This window comes from Triticum aestivum, chromosome 4A (genome assembly GCF_018294505.1).
Source record: "Triticum aestivum cultivar Chinese Spring chromosome 4A, IWGSC CS RefSeq v2.1, whole genome shotgun sequence".
NCBI lineage: Eukaryota > Viridiplantae > Streptophyta > Magnoliopsida > Poales > Poaceae > Triticum > Triticum aestivum.
In genome coordinates this window covers 219,641,969-219,661,756 of record NC_057803.1, presented here as the reverse complement: position 1 = coordinate 219,661,756, position 19,788 = coordinate 219,641,969, and the positions used below count along the sequence as shown (strand labels likewise).

Sequence of the window (19,788 nt, the reverse complement as noted above, 5' to 3'; positions counted from 1 at the left end):
ATATCTCCTCTCCGTCGTGTGGTCTCCCTCTGCCGCCGCTATGACTATTGTTCACTGCTCTATCTTTTTTTAGGATTACATACTACTCCATCTCTCCAAAGGGCCAACCCTGCACGAATGTGATGAGTATAATTAGGACGAACTGGGCTTACAAGCCCAAAACTGTCACTCGCTCATGTGGCCCGATTAACGATAAGCTTCCCAGATATATTTCCGGAGCAGCAACGCTTTTACTATGGGTTGGCCCGTGGTAGAAAGGAGGCAACCATGCTGTTGCTCGGTGGGGATACAAAAATCTGGAGCGTTGGACATCCGATCTAACGGTTGAAAACGTCAAATCACTGTGAGAGGCTCTAACTAGCTCAACTAGTAGAATGCCCGGGCGTTGCCACGGGCTTTTTAAAAGGTAAAATGACAGGAGCTAAAAAAACTGAGAACAATGCACATCTTAAATAATGCATATTTTTTGACAATCAACTAACACACATCATACTATCAAATACAAAAATATGTTATTGGCAACTCAATTTTTTTTTGCTGAAACCGAGCAACCAGTAGTTGAATGGAAAACGATTCAAAACGGCCAACCCCAATCACACCGCGCTCGTTTCATGTTGGCTCACACAATGCCGATGTTTCCTTTCTTTTTTACCAACCTTATCCCTAGTACTAATGGTGTGAGCCACTCATTCTTATCCCCACGGCCATGACTTTTTCTTCCTCCTTCCATCTCCTTCCTCTGTTGGCCTGAGTGTTGTTGCCTCTAGCTCAATTATGTGTCGCCATCTCTTCATCTCAGACTTGCACCTCCATGGTCTTTCCCTTTCCCCGGTCCCATGCTGGCACATTGGTTGGCATTTGGCAATGACCTGCAACAGACAACACACCCATATCAGGTTCATCCATGTCAGGAAAACAAGGGTATACACATTTTGGTGATTAAACACCAATCATGTGGAACATATAACTTTACGATCCTCATGTACATCAGATCACTTTATCCATGGACATATCTAGTCATCATTTAAGGACAAAATCAAGAAAGGAGAGGTAAATGCAAGGAGGGAACAGAACCATTGCGTGATATTACTGCTCAAGTATAATCAGAGTGCAAATATGTTGTCGGGGATAGCTAGCGCCTGGTAAGCAAAGTTGATTTCAGTTGAAAAATAACTGTTGCTGAAGTAACATGTTTTTGTGACCAATCTAATTTTCTCGTAACAATGAAAATATATTTATATTTTATTATTTTTTATAAGAAGAAAATCTACACCGGTACTAACCAGAACAAGGAAAGAATAAAAGTTTTGCGGGCAAAACTGTGTTGGTCAAACACTATAGCTGCATGTTGATGAAATTGTAAATATTCTCCAACTCAAGGGAGGCACACCATACATGAAAACTATAGTCATTAAATTCTCTAAATGATCCTTAATTCACAAAATGAGTCTTCAGTATTAACCATTTACACATTAGAAAGGAGATAAATAAATTATGTGTAAAACAACATGATGGCAAATTAGATGTCAACCGTTTCTGTAATATTCAAATAAACTACAAATTACAAAGGATTAAAAATGGCAACCAATTATTATTGTTCTTGAGAAATTTGTGAAAGAACAATTACCACATTTTGTAAAAATCTCTAATGTTGTAAACTGTTTGATGTCACAAATAAACAACTACGTCTAGCATAAACAAGATAGGAACATCACCTTGACAAGTTGCTACTTTGATAATGTGCAAGAATCCCTGAACCAAGAGTGAAACAACCATGGGAAATAATTTTTCATCACATACTTGCTGTTCTCGCTCCTTAAATGATTCAACCAATTTTATGAATCTTTTGTTCATGAATCATCAGACCCTAACTATTTTACCAGTATATCATGTGTCTGTGTTTCATGCTGCCACCAAAATCAAGAAGTCAGTTAAATGTGTCAAAATGTTATTCTGCCAATTTTTTGTTAGAGCTAACCTGAATTGAAAGCTTGTATGCACTCATACAGCTGAATGCAATGGCGAGAGCATGATAGCAAATTGTTGTTTGAATATGACCTGGGCCTAAAAGGCACTCATTCTTCTTAAGTGTTTCTTGTAGTGGAAGTCATGTCTTGTATGCAATAACGGCACCCCTCCCCTGCCTCATCCCCTGTCAGTGGTGTATCATTATATGACTGAACAGACTCGACAAGGATCCGAAAATATAAGAAGGCTTCAGAAGTTGTTGTGTGCTTCTTTGCTTTATACTTCAACGACGGATGTACCCAATATTAAGTCCTAACAAAGAGCTCGGAAAGGACAAAAATAGTAATTCAGGTTACCCGCAAAACTCTATGTATCCATAATATATAAGGTCCAGAATTTCTTACACAAAAAAATCAATAGAAAAAATATATCATCTGTTAATTCATGATAGTACCTCAACAAAATCCCTACTGATGACCCACTTCCAGTTTTCCAAAAGGTGATAAGTGCTACAAATTTCTGAAACCCTCACAATTTAGTGTGTAATTTTGTGACTGAATTAAAGTGTTCAGTAAAAAATAAGGATTGAAGTATCCTGGAAACTTTAAAGGATCATGAATATTTAATCATTCCAATTAGGGTGAGTGTGATATTGTACCAACCTCCCCAAAAAAACAATATTGTCCAAATCACCGAGCATGTTAGTAGGGCCATGATTAACTTGCTAGAAAATAAGTCTTGCAATAATTACAAGCGCTCACCTTGCTGCTACATGCATAGACATAATTGTTTTCACTCCAATGTGAGGAATTCCAGCACCTGGATGCAACAACATGAAATTCCCATATGATTTCGAGTACAGAGCCTTCAAAATCTAACCATCTGTAGGGGTAACAATAATCATCGATGTCGGATGTTGTTTTCAGAGTAAGGACACCACAAGATTGAGCCCACTAATATCATCAACAATTCAGCAGTATAATCTTGTGCTACATACTGTGTAATTTCTAGAGCATGTGTAAGTAAAATGCAAACAATGGGTCAGGATACTGGGACGGATCAAAAAAATTAGAAGGCTCTGTACATTAGTGCAAACAATTTACTAAACATAAAATAGCTAGATTGGCCATGAATACCAACATAGGAGCCATGCTTTAGGTAGAGCAAATAATTTCTCCAGAGAGTAGCAAGAGTGCAAAAATGAAGCACATGAACAATTTCAAAATGCATTATAATCTGCAAAGGGAGAAGGATGCGAACTAAATAGTCCAATCATATTGCATAAGCAAAAACTTTGGACGAAGAGTGGACATGTAGTTACTCATGATTCAAATATATCTATATTTATGTGAAACAGAATGCCTACAATAACTAAGTAGATGGACAATCGCTACACACAATTCAGATATATTCTAGTCCCTGATAAATGTCAGGGCCACGCCACGCAAAAACCCGAAGGATATTAATCCACACCAACTCTTTCATGGAATCCCCTATCCATCGAAGCATTCTCAATCAAGGACCCATGCACTAATCAGCATATACGATCAGACAAAGCTCCAACACACACGTGAAAATGCCTATATATAAGTAGGGGTTCGCGCACCTGTACCTTTGAGCCTGTGTATTGCAACAAGAGAAAAAAATAGTTCTTTCCATGACCTTGGATCAATAAATTGATTTAAAATAATGCCTTAATATCCAATCTTGAGCATCAAAATATTTTATTTGTGAAAGAGGAAAAATGTATTGTCTACCTCCCAGCTGGCTGCCCAATTGGCTGAGCATGTGTGTTGCAAAAAGTGAGTTCGTATTGGCGTTCCTTGGAGAACCCAATCTGCTAGTCGCCTTTACCCTTCCCATGCAATTCTTGAATTTCTCATGACATTTGATACTCATCAGGCCTGAAACTATTATGCCAAAAAAGCAAGTATGAGATCTAGGATCAGAGTACATATTAGAAACATAACTTTCTTTAATAAAAAGCCACCTGAACCAAGTTTGATGCCGACTAAAAAAAGTAGTATGTTAAATCCATGTATCCAGTGAAACTTATATGCAGATAAATGAAGCAACATGATGATAGAAATCAGAGATGGTACCAATTGATCTGCTGGTTGTCATATGTAGAGTTTGTAAGTAAAGAAGCACGAACCATGTGAATTTGAGGTCCTCGGCGGTTTGTACAAATACTCATATCGCCAGATTGCCACTTTGAATCCAAGCCAAAATAATATCGCCAATCCATGCAGCTGTACCACTCATATAACATGTGGAATTTAGGTCCCGTAAAAAACATGTGGATTTTAGATGGGCGGAAGAACATCAATAGATACAAGGTGCTTGCAATAGAGATCCACGGACGGTTGCAGTTGAGGTAGAGGCCTCCTGGTCGTTGACGAGCTGCTGGATGAGCTCGAGCACCCACCTTCTGTCGGGTTGATGCTGTGCCGCCGAGGTGTCGGCTCTATGGCGGCTCCCCCGGTCGGATCTGGCCACATCAACCATCTGAGTGGCAAGGCCTAGCCCTCTCTCCGTCAGATCGGTCAGGGAAGGGAGCTCCTGGCCTTGGACGATGAGAGGAGGGAGGCCGAGACCCACCAAGCGTGTGGTCGCCTCCCGATGTGCATGGCTGCCGGGGGAGGGGGTGGTGGCGCTGTGGCGGCCGACTGGGAAGGGAGGTTGTGGTGGCCGACTGATCCGTAGTAGGTGGTAGATCGATGGGCGGCGGCGCAGGGAGGGAGTGCTAGGGAGTTTATTTTGAGATCCGGGAGTGCTAGGGAGTTGGGAGAGGTAGGCCGGGGATTGGCGGCCTCGTTTGGTTTTTTTCCCTGCGAAGGAGCCTGGTTCGTCCAATTTTTTTCGCTGGTTTTCTTTCGTCCATTTATTTTCGTTTGATTTTTTTGGCATGGAGGGGAGTATCGCTCTCTCGTAACATGGGTTGGTTCGATATTTTTGACGTGAAGGGGACTACCTAGGAGGTGGGAGGGACGAAAATAAACCAGATAAAGGTGGGACGAAAATAAACCGTGGAACGGAGACTACCAAATAGATTTTACTGTTTTGTAGTGATACCTTTGATGCATGCGGTAAAATAGTCGGCTCTGTTATTTGTGTTCACAGACGGTTTAGTTTTGTGTGTCTGATATGTGCACCGGACGTGCCTTAGGGCATATACAATGCGGTGCTAAGGATAAGCGCTAGGGATCATAATCCCAGCCTTTTCACTCGTCAGGAGAATTTTCCTGGCGCCTGCTCGGCAGCGCTGCCCAAATCTGACAGCGGGCGCTCCAGTTGATATGGTATTGATTTTACGTGAGAGAACTGCATCCCGCAACATCTCAGCGTTGGAAGGTGAGGCACTTGTGCACGCACTAGACAGTGTTTTTTAATTTTTAATAATCCTTAAGCGCCTATACAAGCGTCTATGGAATGGACATGCTCTTTAGGTTTTCCGTCTCGCACACTTCGTTTTAGCCGCAAACTCCACCCAACCACCACCGATCGAAATACCGCAGAAAGCCGTTCCCTGAAAAAAAAACAGTGCCCACCTCGCCTCCTCCCACCTCCACCTCCGCGCAGATCCCATCTAACCATGGCGGCCCCCTCCCGCACCTCCTGGGCCGACGTTGCCGACGCTGAACCGGCCCCTCCTGCTCCCGTTCCAGCGGCGGCGCCTGCCACATCCAACGGCCCCGCGCGTGCCGACCGCTCCTCTTACGTCCCTCCCCACCTCCGCAATCGCTCCTCCAACGCGCCTCCGGTGTCCTCCGCTCCACCCCCGCGCGCCGCGCCCGGCCTCCTCGGCCGCCCCACCGGCGGCGTCGGTGGGAGGTTCGGGGGAGGCGGGGCCCCACCTCGTAGGTGGGACCGGGAGCCCAACCCTTTCGGGGACGAGGAGGAGGTGCCGGCGGAGCCCGTGCCTTTCGACGAGCACCAGAACACGGGGATCAACTTTGAAGCGTACGAGGACATCCCCGTCGAGACCAGCGGCCGGGAGGTTCCGCCCGCCGTGGGCACGTTCGCGGAGATCGACCTCGGCGCCGCGCTGAACGACAACATTCGCCGGTGCAAGTACGTGCGGCCCACGCCCGTGCAGCGCCATGCCATCCCGATCTCGCTGGCTGGGCGAGATCTCATGGCTTGCGCGCAGACTGGATCGGGGAAAACGGCCGCCTTCTGCTTCCCCATCATCAGCGGCATCATGCGGGGCCCGCCCATGCAGCGGTCACAGCGGGGCGGGAGTAGGACCGCCTGCCCTCTTGCCCTCATCTTGTCGCCCACAAGAGAGCTGTCAATGCAGGTGATGGTCGTGTATATATCTTGTTTGGCGTTTGATATTACGCCCAGTTAATCTCCTGCGCCATGTGTGTGATAGTTGTTTCGTTGTGCTTGCCTTGTGCTGCAGATTCATGAAGAGGCGAGAAAATTTTCATATCAGACAGGTGTCAGGGTAGTGGTTGCGTATGGCGGGGCCCCTATTACCCAGCAGGTCAGGTTCTGTCTGTCGTTGGCCCTAATAGCTCAAGTTCTGAAAATTGTCTGTTTCTTATAAAATTTCTGCCCTGGAACTCATTTCAGTATGAGTGTAGTATATCTGTATATGCATAGTAGGATATGCAGTCAGTTCTTCACAGAGGCTGTGCAAGTCTTCTGATGTTAATGGTCTCTGTGGAATTGCTGGGTGCATGCATTGCATATGGTTACAGTTAATTTTGCTGCAATGCAAAGGTGATTCCCATAAACTGATAAAATTGTTAGGTATGTTTATAATTTGTTCATACTGTATCGAACAATTTCGTGTTAGCAAATAACAACTGAACATGTGCCTGCATCCTTCGTTGCTGAGCATATTACACAGTATGTCCTTTGGCAGGTCCATTTGTATATTTAGAAAGACATGGTCCTTTATTCTATGCAAGGTGACGGTTTAGTGCTTGATCGTATGTTTTCGAAATGCAATTCTTTCTTCGTCCAAAATCTGTTTTCTTTCTGTAGCAACATGCCTCCTGTTATGTTCATTAGTGCCAGCACTGAGTTATCTTTCTATTTCTCTTTTTGTTCGTCATCCTGATCATAAGTCTGTTACCTACCTGATTATGGGTTGTTTTGTCGATATCCCATTGTTCCCCATAGTTTTGTCGGACTTTGTGTTAGATGGCACAGGTGCTGCTTGTCTGCTGTATTACCTTTTGTTGTTGCCACAAAGTTCTCTCAGCATTACTAGTGAAACAACGTTGGGAAAATGGGCTTTATGTGAAGGATGATGCTGATAGTTTAATTCAAAACATCACTCATGATAACAGTGGTCCTGGATCTTGTGATTCATGCACCACAAAGTCTACTCAAAGTAGAAGTTGAAGAATTGGACTAGTCAATCTGGGTGAGTTTTCAACTAGCGATGAGGTGCTAGGCATCCTTTGGTAACACATGATCCCTCTGATGTGTTATTATAGCTAGTTAACGTGGCGGCATATTTGCTTCCGTATACTTGGCAGTAATCTTAGTTACTTAAATTTCTATTGTACCATAAACTCGATTTTCATTATTTTCCAGTTGAGAGATCTTGAGAGGGGTGTTGACATTCTTGTGGCTACTCCTGGTCGTTTGGTTGATTTACTGGAAAGGGCAAGAGTATCCTTACAGTCGATTAGATACCTTGCCCTTGATGAGGCGGATAGAATGCTGGATATGGGGTTTGAGCCGCAAGTTCGGAGAATTGTTGAGCAAATGGACATGCCTCCACGAGGTGTCAGGCAGACGTTATTGTTTAGCGCTACATTCCCGGGAGAAATACAGGTTAGCTTTTTATTCCACATTTCTGCAGTTATATTGATGATATATAAATATTTTAAGAAGCATCTCCACTCTATTTAAATGATTGGTTCTTGCTATTAAATCTGAGCCCTTGATTATACTTCCGTATTTTATTGTTGCTATGTTAATATGTTTCCCCCTATTGATATATATCATATATTTGTCTGATGCTTTACTCTTTAGGTAGTATGGCATCGGTACAGATACTAAGCTCCCACGAAATGGGAGCCTCTGGTTGATCGGGGGTGGTTTAGGCGGTATGTGGGCCCAGTTTAGCCTATGGTCGGTTTATAAATGGGCTTTTAACTGGGGCGTGCGAGGCCTTTTTACCCTGTGTAGCTGGTTCCTTCTGGTCGGGAAAATATCTGGTGCACCGGAGCTTGTGGTGCTACCGGTGCACCGAACTCATATTGTGCTTTTAAAATGTTCAAAAATTCTGAAAAAAATTTAGCACACTTGCACAACATCAATGTAGATTGTCACAAAAATTCAAGTCAAAATTCGAAACATTACTCCAAAAACAAAAATGACAAATTCAACACTGAATAGTACATAACATAACTTGGGCTTTAGATTTGGCTCATTATTGCACTGGTGTCAAATTTGTTATTTTGGTATCTCAAAAAATATTTCAACTTTTTATATGAAACTTTGTGACATCATACATTGATGTTATTATGTTAACATGAAACATGCTAGAATTTTTTTCAGATTTTTAAAAATATTCTATGGCATCCGGTGCACCGGTAGCACCACAAATGCGGGTGCACCGGATACATTCCCCCTTCTGGTCTAGCGTTGTCTCTCCCGATAGCATAGGCGGTGGCGGCTGGGTGTCTTGCCCTTTTCTTCCATTCGCGGTGGAGGGCGGCCCTGTTCTTGTTGGCTGCTGCGTGTGCTGTTCTTTCCGGAGGGTGAGCTGCTCCTGTCGCTGGGGTCCTGTTGCTGCCGTCTTCCTTTCTGCACCGGCCTCTCTGATCTGCTGGGTTGGTGGAGGTGTGGGGGGCGGCGGCTGCTCGTGGGGTTTGGTCTGCTTGTTCATCTGTTCGTTTTTTGTTCCTTCTACGCTAGCCACGATGCTTCTTGTTAGGCGGATCTTCTCTTTAGGGAAAAAGATCTGACTGTCTCTTCCTATTCGTATATATAGTTCATGTTATTTCTTTTTGTTGAACAAACAACGCTCCACGCCGCCGTCTCCTTCCGCCGCAATCCCGTCCCCGCCCCCCTCCCATCTCCTTCACCTGTGCTCGGTCACAGGGGGTGGTGGCGCATGCAGGAGGGCGGAGGTTGTGTCTATGTGGGATGTGGAACTCGGGCCGCAGCAGCATGCCGGCCCCGTCCTTGCCTCGAGGCTGCAGCCGCCGCGTCGGCTACGTCCCGTCACCTTGGGTCGGCCAGCGCCGAAGCCCTCGCAAGGAGTTGCTCATCATCCTATTGATCTGCCTCGACGTGAACTACATGACGGTGCACACGACGGCTGTGTCTTCTCCTCACTCTTTTGGCCGTGAGTCCTGCTGCCCCTTGCTTCCTGCTTGCTCAGGTTGTTGCTTCGTCGCGTGCTTACACGGCTTATGTGCTGTTGCGTCTTATACTGGATGGTGTTATCCAATTGATAAATCTTCCTGATTTCCTTGGTGCTCTGTGATGGGTACGGCAGGCAGCGACAACGCCATACCTGACGAGGATGCACGCTCGACCATGAGGACGAGACCAGGACGGCGTGATTGGAGGGATGACAACGCCGCAGAGTGCTGCGGCCAGCTGCTACCCTGTAGTCGCCGCCAGCCATGGGATCGACACGCCCCGCGCCTCCACTATGAGGACCCAACCACCGGAGCAGGCATCCAGCAACAACAACACGAACTGACTACTTGACAAGAAAGTGTCATCTGACTGCAGACCTCGAAAAAACACCCGTTCCTAAGAGCACCGAACGCCCCAGAACAATGCTCAACCGCCTTGCCACACCATACCAAAAAATAAAACAAAAAATCCACCAGAGCAGCAAACTACTACAAAACAGAAAAAGCAAAACGAACCAACGGAAAAATGGGCGCAGCGCAAGCGCGCGTATCCCTCTAGTCTTTTCCATGAATGGTGTTAACCTTAGATCTATGCTGGATGAGCTTAGGGAAAGTAGTTAGATTTACATGCCATGTGTTGTTAGTGAACTATATGAACATCAAAAAACCAATATTGTAGAAAATCTTCGGCTTGTAGTCCAACAGTAACAATGATTCTCATATGCCTATATGTTACTACGTGCACCGGAGATTCTTTTATGCAGTATCGCTAGCATCATATAAATCTCATTCTGTGACGGCACTCGGCACTAGGGTGTTCTATTTCTGTATGTGTGAATGGAAATTAGTAACATGCACATGCTCTCTGAAGAGAAAGTTATGCCAACTCCATGAATATATTTACATATTTCAGGAATGTCTGTTCAAAAGATGCTGAACTGTGAAAGTATTGGTAGATATCAGCGTCATATTTTTTTATGGGAGAAGTTTTATGTGCATGATAGGCTGGAAAGTTTGTTCTTATTTTTTTTCTGGTTAAATTATCTTTTCCTGACTGCATTTTGCCCACCTTACTGAAATATCTTTTCCTGACTGATCTGGCATTGATGTAACTAGGCAAGTTGTGTCCTGGTGCTGACTTATTGAGTTTTCAATTGGGTTTGTTGTGAATACCTTTGTCATGTCGGATGATTTCTAATTATTTTATTATGTCAAAAGTTTTTAGTTTGCATTCTTAATGACATCAAGGCTATTCTTAATGAACACAGAGAATGGCATCTGACTTTCTGGAGAACTACATATTCCTGGCTGTTGGAAGGGTCGGGTCAAGTACTGAGTTGATTGCCCAGAGAGTTGAGTTTGTACAGGAGGCAGATAAAAGAAGTCACTTGATGGATCTGCTCCATGCGCAAAGAGACAGTTCAGAACAAGGGAAGGTAATATTTTGACTGTCCGTTATTTTTATTATTCAATCACTTACCCTGATGTTTTGTTGTTCTTTAGTTTCTCTTAAGATCAGTAGATAATGCAGATCTTTAATCCTAGTGCTCATTTTTCTCCTGTCCTTTGCTGCAGCAAGCTCTCACACTTGTCTTTGTGGAGACCAAAAGGGGTGCCGACTCACTGGAGAACTGGTTGTGTACGAATGGATTTCCAGCGACTTCTATTCATGGTGATAGAAACCAGCAGGTTTATTCTTTATTTTTTCCTTCGGAACCTCCCATTTTTGCTTGGAGCATATTTATTTCTGTTTGTTCTCTGGAATGATGTAATAGTCGGTCAGTTGCTGCCATCAAATAAATATCGCCAATTTACTGTCTGTTTGGTTTGTTTGGCAGATTATTGTAGTTTTTGTACTTTCAGCTATTGCTATCACACAGCAGATACTTATTTACTGATTTGCTTGAAAATTCCTGTAGTCTTGAATCTTGTTACTTGTGGATAAATACTGGACGTTTTTTCTTCTGAAACTAAAGATGTTTGTCTTATCAGGGCTGTTTTTTTCTGACATATTGGTGTACCGATCCTTACAGGAAAGAGAATATGCTTTGAGATCCTTCAAGAGTGGTCAAACTCCAATTCTAGTTGCAACTGATGTGGCGGCCCGGGGCCTCGACATTCCTCATGTTGCTCATGTTGTGAACTTTGATCTCCCCAATGATATTGATGACTACGTACACAGGATTGGTCGTACAGGGAGGGCAGGAAAAAGTGGAATTGCGACTGCTTTCTTTAATGACAACAACTCTTCGATGGCAAAGTCTCTAGCTGACCTAATGCAAGAATCTAATCAGGAGGTACCTGCATGGCTTACTCGCTATGCAGCTCGCCCATCCTATGGTGGTGGTGGTGGAAGGAACAGACGTGGTGCCGGAGGTGGGAGCCGCTTTGGTGGCCGTGACTTCCGTAGGGAATCTTCTTCCTTTGGCAAGGGTGGTGGCGCCAGTGACTATGCTGGAGGCAGCAGCTACGGGGGTGGTGGCTATGGTGGTGCTGGAGCTCCCAGTGCCTGGGATTAATGTTGCAGTTGTTCGCTTAGGGTCTATCAAGTTTAGGTTGCTTTTATTCTAGCTTCTTATTAGATATACATTTTTGGCAGGAGCTGAGATGCAGCGACAGTATGAGTGAACTGTGTCGTCCCCTTTTCTTCTGGTTACAACCAAGGTAGTCTTATCTTCAGATATCCGTTATGGAGAGAATCTTGAGGACTTTCAAGCACACACCGAGGTTCGCAGTTAGGAATAGGATTTCTAGAGACTGAAATTCCTTGTTAGGGATAATAGTAGCTGGTGTTGGCAGACTGACAGCGCTTGATGTGGAATTTCTCTCCGCATTTCCTTGGTCTATGTCTCATTTTCGGTTAGTTGTAGAGCTTGCAATGAGAGTGCTTCTGTGAATGATTTTGGTCCGAGATTTGAGTTTTGATACCCAGGTTGAGGTCGGAGGATCTGTAGTCCTTGCTCCTTTAGATCCTGTTGTAATGTGTATACTGCAAGGTCAGGCTGGAACGAATAAGAATAAGTTATCTAGTCTTTATGAGGAAGAAATATAAGAGCGTTTAGATCACTACTTTAGTGATCTAAACTAGATAGAAAGTGTGGCTTGCTGCACCCGGCAGCGATATACAATCTGGTAAAAAGCGATATCCAATCCGGTAAAAAGCTTTTGGCGCATGGTGCTTTACTCATTGCATTTTCCCAACGCTTAAACATAACATTTTGTGTTGCAAAAGGGAATTAGAGTGATTTTCAGGATGGATTAGTCCAACACAGTAGATTTACATCAGAAACAGGGCATTGGTAAAGCTCGGGACGTTTGTTTCAGCAGAGGATTTTGTCGGAGTAACGCCAAAGGGTAAGGCAACATATATAAGCTAGGCAAACATGACACATTTGGTCATTACAACAATGGTCCAATTCACAGTGCTCAATATAGACAAAAGGAGCCAATTTATGTTTGGGCGCAGAGTGCGCCTTTCTAAAGAAGTGATCCAATGATCCAGCATCTGGTATTTATCAAGGATGTAATCCAATATACAGAGTAAAGTACAAAGCAGGATATGGATCAATAGAAAGCATTAAAATCCATGAGTGGTTCGACAAAGAGCATCAAGATTTACCAGAAGACATCAAGATTTACGATATAAGACAATCCGGACAAATAACTGGTTCACATAAAAATTCAGTACAAAGTATGAAGATTAACATAGGACGGGCAACTTGTCGCATGTGACCTATAAAAAATCAGTACAAAGCCTTCTTAATCTGCACAAAACAAAGATCACCATAACATCAAAACAATTGCAACTGCAATGCTGATCCATGCACTAAAGTACCGGGCTCAATATCACAGGTAAACATTTCAAATTAAAAAAATATACTACAGACATCTAGTTCATGGCATTGGCACATCGCAAGACATAAGATTTCATTCAAGTGGCTTTCAGGCCACTTCCATTCTGCAAAACATGAGGGAAAGCGAAAGGATGTAGGTCATCGGCGGTCAATATGACGACGTCCTTGATGGCACCATCTGATATATAGCGGTGGTGGATTGTGCTCTTCCTGGGCAGTAACTCACCAAGTAAAGTAACCATGACCTCATCCGACTCAAGCGGCGACCTGCAAGCCAAGACAATGGAAATAGTAACAGTTAGAAAGAGACATAGAGATGCTTTGTAATGACAGTTGTGGTTCTAACAAGCAAACCAACAAGAGAGATACGAAGAAAGAATACTCCATTATAATAATTCCTACAAAGTACAAACATAAAAACTTCATTTTCTAGTCCCACAAAATAATCATCAAGAACTAAACTTAGATTAATTTGATCAATTAATAATATTTCCAGGTGAAAGACTTGAGCACTACATAATATAAACACCAAACAATACAAATCATATTCAAGATTATGTTGCATAGTTAGCCAAGACCTCGATAAGATTTTGACAACATGAATCAGACTATTTAGATCTTAGACTGTGAATTCCAGAAATCACGCCATACAAATATTAGTTACCAAGAGAGAGGTAATACAACATTTTTTGGGACTATTTCCAGTCCTAGTGGAATGACATCAGATGTAAACTTTCATCTCAACCAAAGGTTCGTAAGTAAACTCAATATATGTTTTTTTTGTCTCGAACAAATGTGTAACATTGCATATAAAACACTGAGATACTTATCTGATTTAGGACATAAAAGGGAGAAAAGTATCAAAAACTGATTTTGTAACAGAAAATAAAATAAAAAAATAGAACTGAATCTGAACCTACCATGCCGATAACTTTCTTGTCTAACATTTTTAAATCCCCAATCTATGTTGCGAATCATAGCCCAAACAATCATAGCTTGTTTATACCAGCCTGCGTATATAAGAAACAAGGATAATATTCTTTTTCAAATACAAAACCATTAGCAGATGATACAAATAAATAATAGTGGGGATTATTAGAGCACCTTCTATGTGCATATCATCCATATGTTGTAACAAACTAACAATCCCACCCCTAGCCGTGGACAGCTGCACCCATGGCCAACGACACCTCAGTATCGCTGGTCAGGCGTTGCCCCCTGTAGATCCAACATATTTTTACAGTCTTGTTGAAGTTACTAACAACAAAGTACTCAAAATAAATGATGCAAACTTATGGAAGTCGTAGACCAGCTGACATGCAATGAATACAACTACTGGTTTCTTCAGCAACAAAGAGTTGATGGAGGGGTTAATACTGCCATGGCACAAGCATGGTATAGGCTGCATAATGGCAAGATATCATGTCCTTATAAATTCAACCGCCTAGGACAAAACTTTGTATCCAAGTCCCAAATGGTTACTATAGGAACAGAGCAAAATAGAACTCTTAAATGACAGAAAATGGACATTGCCAAACTTGTACAATACAACGCACAAAATAATCCAAGGATCAACGACAAATTGACAAAACTGGGAAAGAAACTGGACGTGAATGCATTGTTTAGTGAGCAAGTAGACAAATATAATAAAGAAAATAGTTCATGACAACAAATTTAGTTGTTCTGACGCTATACTAAAGAGCACATTATATACAGTATCGCTTAATAATTAGTAGTTGTCATTCACCAGAAAGTTTGGAAACAGTAAACAACTAAGAATGTGAAATGGAAAGTATGATAAGAATAGAGGCTAGAGAGTCATGTTCAATCGTGACATATATAAATAAGTAGCATGATGAGTGTAGCACAGACATGTTAATTGGTAAGTACTCATGAGAATTATTCAGTGGTGCTAATTACGGTTCAGTATACTACTCCTTTAGGACACCATGCATAAAATTTAGCACAGACTAAACAACATCAATGAGCACATTCTTCTTCTCAAAGAAAAGTGTGAATTGTTATAGCAAAGATTACAACTGTTTCGAAACAACAACGAGGGCCATAAAGGGTCCATTCTAGTGTAGCTTATACATGTAAATAGAAAAAGAAGAAAGCATCACAACGACTACATACCTTATTCTTTGTGTTTTTTGTTAGTTGATCCTGGACATCTCGTTCTTCCAAATGAAATGTGAAACCAAACAAAAACAATTCAGCTTCAGAGTTCATCGATGTGGCGGTGGCTATATTGTTTGTATGCCATAATTAAGTGAATCTCGGCAAACAATCATCTAATTAGCTAAAAAAAATGTCCAAAAAAATAGCAAGAAAGATTACATGGCTATATGTTCTTAGCAACAGGAGGGGAGCATTTAAAATCTAGAAATCAATTGAATGTATGCACCTAGTGTCGCGGGAAACCACGACCACCTATGGGACCAGAGGGCTCCTTGCTGGTTCGGCAAGGGGACGTCGCATTGCACAAAGAGCAGATGAGCGTGGGGCAGCACGACAGAGATCACACATGCAATTTTACCCAGGTTCGGGCCGCCGTGAGGCGTAAAACCCTACTCCTGCTTTGGAGGATTGATGGTGGAAGAGTGGTAGCGGAGCGTAGTATACTTGCCCCGGGAAGGGCGAAAGTGGCTACGTGCGTATGGGCGTGTTTGTTATGCAACCTTCTAACCCTCTCTACGGTTGCCATGGGCCTCCTTTTATAGATTAAGGGACTACCACAATGGCAAAGTAATCATTATGCACTAATAAGATAACAAACAGTGCTATCATACCTAACTCTGCAAGCTGACAGGGTGCATTAAATGCACTGCTTAACGTCACGTCGTTGGTTGCCCGACAAGCCTTGTCGGGCTATTTTGCCAGCTTCACACCTGCTCGCTTGACACGTCGTAGGACGGGTGTCGTTCTAGGGCATCTTCTGTAGAGAAAGGCTGCCATGTGGCGAATGGCTGCCACTTAGTCACTTTGCGGCTTGACACCGCACTGATTAACGACGTGGGTCGTGGTGGAGTAGTTGGGTGAGGTGGTTTTGCCCTCGTGAGTCCCGGCAAGCCTTGCCGGGACGTCTTGGGCATCTTCTTCCGGGAGCGGCCCCGCCCCTGCCGATCCCACTTGCTCGGCAAGGGGGGCTTTTCACCTGGTGGCATCTTGCTTCTTTGGCCTGATTTTGGTCCTCCTGGTTTGCATGTTGGTCCTTCGAAGCTCTTGGTCTCTTGCACCTTGAGTTGGGCCGGTGCCTCAATCCTGTTCCCGTGCCTGTGCACAGTATGGGCAACAGACCCAGGGTTTGTTGCACCGACAGAAGCCCCCGGGCCTGTGTAGGGCCTAATAAGTGCACAGGCGAGGGCGCTGAAGAGGCTGGCCTCTTGAGGTCTCTTTTTTTTGCTTCTTCATCAATCTTGGGCTTGGGTCAGTTTCCGATCTTCCCGCACGTCGTGCGCAATGCTGTGAAAAAACTTCGGTCGTGTCCCGCGGATTGCCCACGCCCCACGACCACGGGGCGGAAACTGCCATTCCACTTGCCTCCTGTTTCGACGCACCTATCACGTGTTCTGCGTGCATTGGGCGTGGTCGGTGGTGTATGCAGAGGTCGCGGGGAGGAGTACCATGGTCAGAAACCGGACGCCGGTGGTTGGAGCACAGGGTCGGCCTTAATTCTTAGAGCCACAGAGGGCGCAAAGAGGCCGTATTGGAGGAGCGGGGCGGCCATTTCTTATGTGAGAAGCCAGTGCCCTGCCTCATCTTCCTATAAAAGGGGGCAGGGGCAGTGCTTCTCCGCACATGCTTCTTCTTCTTCCCCTCTGCAATCCTTCCCTTTTAGTCATGGTGAGAGGGCGAGGGGGCGGCGGTGTCCCAGTAGCGGCGACGAGGGCTTCTACTCGACAGCGCATCCCTCCTCATCCGGATCCTGCAATGGCGGAGCCCACCGTGAGGGGAGGAGGGAGGGGGCGAGGCCGAGGTCGCCGCGGCGCCCGAGGAAGAGGGGGGCGGGGCGGTGCTTCGTCTATGCCCCCACCGGCGGCCCTTCCCCCAATGGAAGGCCATGTCAGGGACCAACCCCGAGAGTTCATCGTCAGGCTGTATAAACCTATGTGCGGCCACCTTCGCCTCCCAACTCCCTTTGCATGGGAAATGGAGTTCGAACAACCACGTGCTCTGAGGTTGCACATGAGGGGTTGTGGGAATGACGGCATGTGGGTTGACGTCGACTTCCCTGCCCCTCACGTGATGTACCTCCGCTGTGGTTGGAAGACTTTTGCTCGCGCCCGCGGGTTCTCGGAGGGGCATGTTCTCCAGTTAAAATTAATGGAGAGCGGCCTGCTCTCCGTCAAGATCTTCGGGCGCTCAGGAGGTCGCTTAGGGTGCCGCGCAAAGAGCTCGACCGATGATGAATGCTCCTCCTTGAGAGAAAGCGACAAGGAGGACAGTGACGGTGATGATGACGGTAGCGGGCGGGAGGGCGACGACTCTGACTCCGGCTGAGCGCCGCCCGCACCATCTTCATCAGGCGGCAGCACCATCATCTGCATCTGCATCTCCTTCCCGGCAATGTGATTTGCTGAGGAGTTGGATGCAGAGGTGGGGATGGTGCTCCCTGGCTCCTCCAGCAGTCCCCCAGCTGGACCCCACCAGGCTTCCTCTCGGGCTGCAGCTCCATTAGCCTTGCCGTGTCCTGCTGGCCCTGGTGGCGGTGGTCGACGGGTCGCCCCGGCATGCTCTCCATCGACACGTTCCCCGGTGCTCTCCTGCTCCCGTTGGGCTACCTCTCATGGAGCCCGAGGGGGGCGGGCTGGGCTTTTGCCCAGGCGCTCCTTTCGCCGTCCTCGCCTTCGACGACCGTGCATAGGAGGAGAGGGACAAGAAAGGGCATTACGGGGCACTTATCTTTTTTCAATCTTAAATCTGTAGGCATTTGCCAAATTTTAATTCAAATAATGTAATCTCTCGAGTCCATGTTTGTGTTCTGTAATGCTTGTACTTGTATTATCAGCATATTAATGAAAAAGAGGAACCTTACCGGGAACCCATGCATGTATATGTCCATGCAGAGGTGGGATGCCTCCTTAGTGTAAACATACGAATTTTCCCCGGCAGGCTACCCTGCCGACACCCTTTTGTTTGCCGGAGAACTGTGTCTACCGGGCAAAAAATAAAGGGACCAGCCCCCCCCCCCCGCGAACTTCCTTTTACCAAAGGCCACTGCGACCATCCTGAACGAAGCAATGTTCGAGTCAAGGATGGGAGCACCTAAGTCTCAAAAGAGTGGCGAGGTTTTCTCATGCACAAGTTATAACTTACAGAACACTAACGGATAAGAGGTAGGACTTATCTATTTGGCTTGCCGGAGATCGTAATGTTGGTCCATCTTCCCAACTCCTTGTAGAGTCCAAGTTCACGGCAGGAACCCGCAACTTCATGCAGATGGGAGTGATGAAAGATGCGATCCTATCTATATGCATACGCAAATGCTCATGAACTGCTTTATGCAATGCTCTTGGAATGCTCATGCATGCATGCAACTTGGTCGCCCCCATCGCTTTGTTTATTTCTCTGCTACTCAGGGTCATCACCTGGCTTTGTACAAGGGGTCACATGCAACTGAGGCAAGGCCTGTACAAAAGGGTGGCTGCCGGGCAGGGCCCGACAACCGCGCCTTATGGGTAGAACCTGCGGAGATGCTCAATATTCCATGAGTTTTGCAATTGAATGCCAGGTCTGGTGACTCGTACTACCCAGTAAGGGCCTTCCCACTTCGGCATCAACTTGTTTGTACCCTTGGCGGACTGAACGCGTCTAAGGACAAGGCCGCCTTCATCAAAACACCGGGCATGAACCCTGCGTCTATGATAGCGACGCAGGGCCTGCTGAGAGCGTGTAACACGTGTAGCAGCCCGGAGACGGTTCTCCTCGAGTAGCATAGCATTGTCACGCCGGTGCTGATCTTGCGCTACTTCGTCGTAGGCAACCACTTGAGGCGACCCGTAAATGAGTTCCGTGGGGATAATTGCTTCTGCCCCGTAGACCAGGGAGAAGGGAGTCTGCCCAGTAGCTCGATTTGGTGTCATTCTGAGGGACCAGAGAACTACCAGCAACTCATCGATCCACCGCCTGCCGTGCTTCCACAGCGTATCAATGGTTCTTGTCTTGAGTCCTCACATCACTTCAACGTTCGCCCTCTCAGCTTGCCCATTGCTCCTGGGATGTGCAACAGAGGCAAATGAGATCTTGCATCTGAGGGCATGAACATATTACATGAAGGCGCGGCTCGTGAACTGGGTGCCGTTGTCGATAATAATTCTTGTCGAAACTCCAAAATGGCACACCAATTCTTTCAAGAACTTGATAGCTGACTGAGCAATCATCTTTCTCACAACGGTCACTTCCGGCCACTTTGTAATTTTCTCGATGGCAACAAACAAGAATTCAAAGCCCCCGATTGCTCGGGGGAAAGGGCCGAGGATATCGAGCCCCCAGACCGAAAATGGCCATGATAAAGGGATTGTTTGAAGAGCTTTGGCAGGCAGGTGGATGTTCTTGGAATGGAACTGGCAGGCTTCACACTTGGTGACTAGCTCGACCACATCTTGGAGGGCTATGGGCCAATA

The 19,788-nt window shown here is 45.3% G+C and overlaps 1 protein-coding gene and 2 long non-coding RNA genes across 15 annotated transcripts; 2 read left to right on the top strand and 1 right to left on the bottom strand.

The window, feature by feature from the left end:
- Positions 1-431: 431 nt before the first annotated feature.
- Positions 432-4,781, bottom strand: LOC123085869 (uncharacterized). Of its 12 annotated transcripts, none has more exons than XR_006440034.1 (5): positions 4,124-4,781; positions 2,423-3,878; positions 1,979-2,280; positions 1,716-1,907; positions 432-869 (listed from the first exon to the last, which is right to left on the bottom strand). It is a non-coding gene; the product is annotated as an uncharacterized lncRNA (long non-coding RNA). The 12 variants fall into 12 exon arrangements; XR_006440036.1 differs by having other exon boundaries at positions 1,979-3,630; positions 3,726-3,878; XR_006440038.1 differs by having other exon boundaries at positions 1,979-3,588; positions 3,726-3,878.
- Positions 4,782-5,421: 640 nt separating this feature from the next.
- LOC123085867 (DEAD-box ATP-dependent RNA helicase 52C) lies at positions 5,422-12,272 on the top strand. The gene is made up of 6 exons (XM_044507583.1): positions 5,422-6,271; positions 6,377-6,460; positions 7,525-7,767; positions 10,577-10,744; positions 10,884-10,997; positions 11,342-12,272. The coding sequence occupies exons 1-6, from the start codon at positions 5,564-5,566 to the stop codon at positions 11,825-11,827; spliced, it is 1,803 nt and encodes a 600-aa protein (XP_044363518.1). The 5' UTR covers positions 5,422-5,563; the 3' UTR covers positions 11,828-12,272.
- Positions 7,774-9,839, top strand: LOC123085870 (uncharacterized). 2 transcript variants are annotated; one of them, XR_006440042.1, is made up of 2 exons: positions 7,774-9,289; positions 9,443-9,839. It is a non-coding gene; the product is annotated as an uncharacterized lncRNA (long non-coding RNA). The 2 variants fall into 2 exon arrangements; XR_006440043.1 differs by having other exon boundaries at positions 7,774-9,325.
- Positions 12,273-19,788: the final 7,516 nt, after the last annotated feature.

Excerpts from the sequence above, each read along its gene's own strand:
- LOC123085867 (XM_044507583.1), top strand. The coding sequence starts at position 5,564 with ATGGCGGCCCCCTCCCGCACCTCCTGGGCCGACGTTGCCGACGCTGAA. Across the intron at positions 7,768-10,576 it reads CATTCCCGGGAGAAATACAG|AGAATGGCATCTGACTTTCT; the intron begins GTTAGCTTTTTA and ends TAATGAACACAG. Across the intron at positions 10,998-11,341 it reads ATGGTGATAGAAACCAGCAG|GAAAGAGAATATGCTTTGAG; the intron begins GTTTATTCTTTA and ends CGATCCTTACAG.